This window comes from Aplysia californica, unplaced genomic scaffold, assembly GCF_000002075.1.
Source record: "Aplysia californica isolate F4 #8 unplaced genomic scaffold, AplCal3.0 scaffold00528, whole genome shotgun sequence".
Lineage (NCBI taxonomy): Eukaryota > Metazoa > Mollusca > Gastropoda > Aplysiida > Aplysiidae > Aplysia > Aplysia californica.
In genome coordinates, this window is record NW_004797798.1 from 313,751 (window position 1) to 316,091 (window position 2,341).

The window sequence follows — 2,341 nt, forward strand, 5'->3', positions numbered from 1 at the left end:
AATGCTAGAGGTGCTTGGCAACGAAGCTATCAGTAACCCCTGGCTCCAACGAAGAGAGTTATTTTCCTAGTTCGCGCCTTTTTTTCCGGCACACTTTAACGTTGTCGACTCGCGGCATCACTGCGGACGGGGTCCTTTGTTTAGATCGCACTTTCCCCATCCTAGCGATACCTGACGCTCCTTCTCGCCCCCCCTACACATCTGGGTCTTCACTTCAGGAGTAAGATGTCGCCAAAAAGCAGCGTCCAACTACACCCTTCATATTTGAGCTCTTTCACTCCCCAAAAGACTATCAGAAATATTTTGTGTACCCTCCTATTTACTCTCCGGAATCCCTCCTGTTTTTGGTTGGGTCTACCTGTGTGTATAAGTTTGTGTGTTTGTCTGTCTGTCCTCGTCTGAGTGTGTGCGTGCATATGGGTGTGTGTGTGTGTGTGCCTGTGTGTGTGTGTGTGTGTGTGTGTGTGTGTGTTTTCTTTACGGCACTTCATAGCCTAAGGACGCTTTTTGGAGGACCGTGTGTTTGAGACTACCACTTCTTTCCTATATTGGGGGGGGGGGGGGGGTCGTCTTTGACAGGTTTCTTTCATGACAAAAAAAAATCCCACTGTAGACAGATTCTCTGTTAGATTTGGCTCTTAAATCGTGCAAGGGGGCTCTCGTGGCCTAGAGGTTAAGGTGTTGGCCTCTCATTCAAAGGTCCCGGGTTCGATTCCGGGTAGCGACCAAAAAATTTTCTTCTCTAAAATTGTCTCCTTTCCCCTCCTTTCCTGATCTCTAACAATGATCTGTTGTCTGCTTTCATTTCCTTTTTCTGCCCCCACCTCCTCACCTCCTTTGCCCCCTCCTCTGGGCTCCTGACTCTTTCTGCAGCCTTTCTACTGCTACTCCTTGGCTCCTCCTAACTGCTGTCTTTCTGCCACACCCCTGATCTTCTGGTAGGAAAGATCTACACCTAGCCTTCTCGGACAAGGGCGAAAAATCTCGGAGGGCCCGTGTGCAAGTTGCGCACGTTAAAGATCCCTTAGTGGTCTAAAATCGATAAGAGTAGGCTTCGGCCGCCACCCGGGCAAAATTCAAAATTTCCTACCAACGAAAAAGTATTAGGTGTGTCCCGCGCGCTCATATGACCTTATGCAGTTGCGAGCGCCGTAAAACCCTATACTAAACAAACAACAAACAAATAAATCGTGCAACGGCACGTACGCCTACATCGGAACATTCAACACTGACAAAGTCGCTTCGTATGAACACGCACTAATAGACCAATACCCGCGGCGAAGGGGGGCCACTGCTTGACTGGACTTGACTGAGGAGACCAAAGATCTTAGCTCAGACGTTGAAATTCAGCGGGTATTTATATCACAGTAAAGGTCCAGGCAACATATTCATACGAAGAAAAATTATAGTTTGAAACCAGATCCCCCTAGTTCACTCAAGCATTTGTATATATTTTTTTGGTGAAATTCTTAATCTCGCTATGACCGAGTTCTGTAACGGGGAGCCTTTTTGGGTAAGTTGAATTATTGAAATACAATTTTAAATTGTTGTTGTTGTGGACGTTTAGTGGTGGTCATTCATACTGCAAGCTCAGTAGACTACCGTTAGAGTGGCCCTGTTTCGACACCGTTTCACAATCGTAATAGCCTAATATTGTTTGCTTTTTTTAGTCTCTCTGTTCCTCCTTACTTTGTCTGATAGCCTAAATTGAGCCGTAAGAGTAGGGGCTCTCGTTATCTAGAGATACGGTGTTTACTGTTCACTTGTCATTCAGTTCCCAGGTTCGAAACCTGACAGGGACGAAAAAATGTCCTTCTCTAAAATAATGTTCTCCTTTCACCTCCGTTCCCGTTCTCTAATCATGCTGTCATCTGCTTTCATCTCCATCACCCCCTCCGGCACGCGCACGCGCACACACACACACACACACACACACACACACACACACACACACACACACACACACATACACACACACATATATAATATATCTATATATATATATATATTTATTTATATATATATATATATATATATATATATAAAGATGTGTACACACGCACACGCATATATATATATACACACACACATACACACACACATACACTCACACAATAAAGATAGACGGATGCGCGCACGTAGGGGCGGGGCGTCATACATTTCCACTACACGATAGTACTACAAGCATACATACTGAGAAGAGACCGGAGGATTGCTCTGTATTAAATAAAGGCACAGGAGCTGCAGGAAGCGCCGGCAGGAAGCAGCGGAGACAGCTCTCTGAGAATTTAATTATATGGGGGCAAGTCAGCGTGACAAAAAAAGGAATTGGGGCGCGGGG

General features: G+C 45.6%; 1 protein-coding gene across 1 annotated transcript in view; it reads left to right on the plus strand.

Moving 5' to 3' along the window:
- Positions 1-1,332: 1,332 nt before the first annotated feature.
- LOC101849640 (multidrug resistance-associated protein 1) overlaps positions 1,333-2,341 on the plus strand; it is a gene marked incomplete in the record, with an annotated part of 55,470 nt that continues 54,461 nt past the window's right edge. Inside the window, 1 exon segment of the mRNA XM_013086971.2 lies at positions 1,333-1,513. Within this exon segment, the coding sequence (XP_012942425.1) occupies positions 1,481-1,513 (33 nt within the window).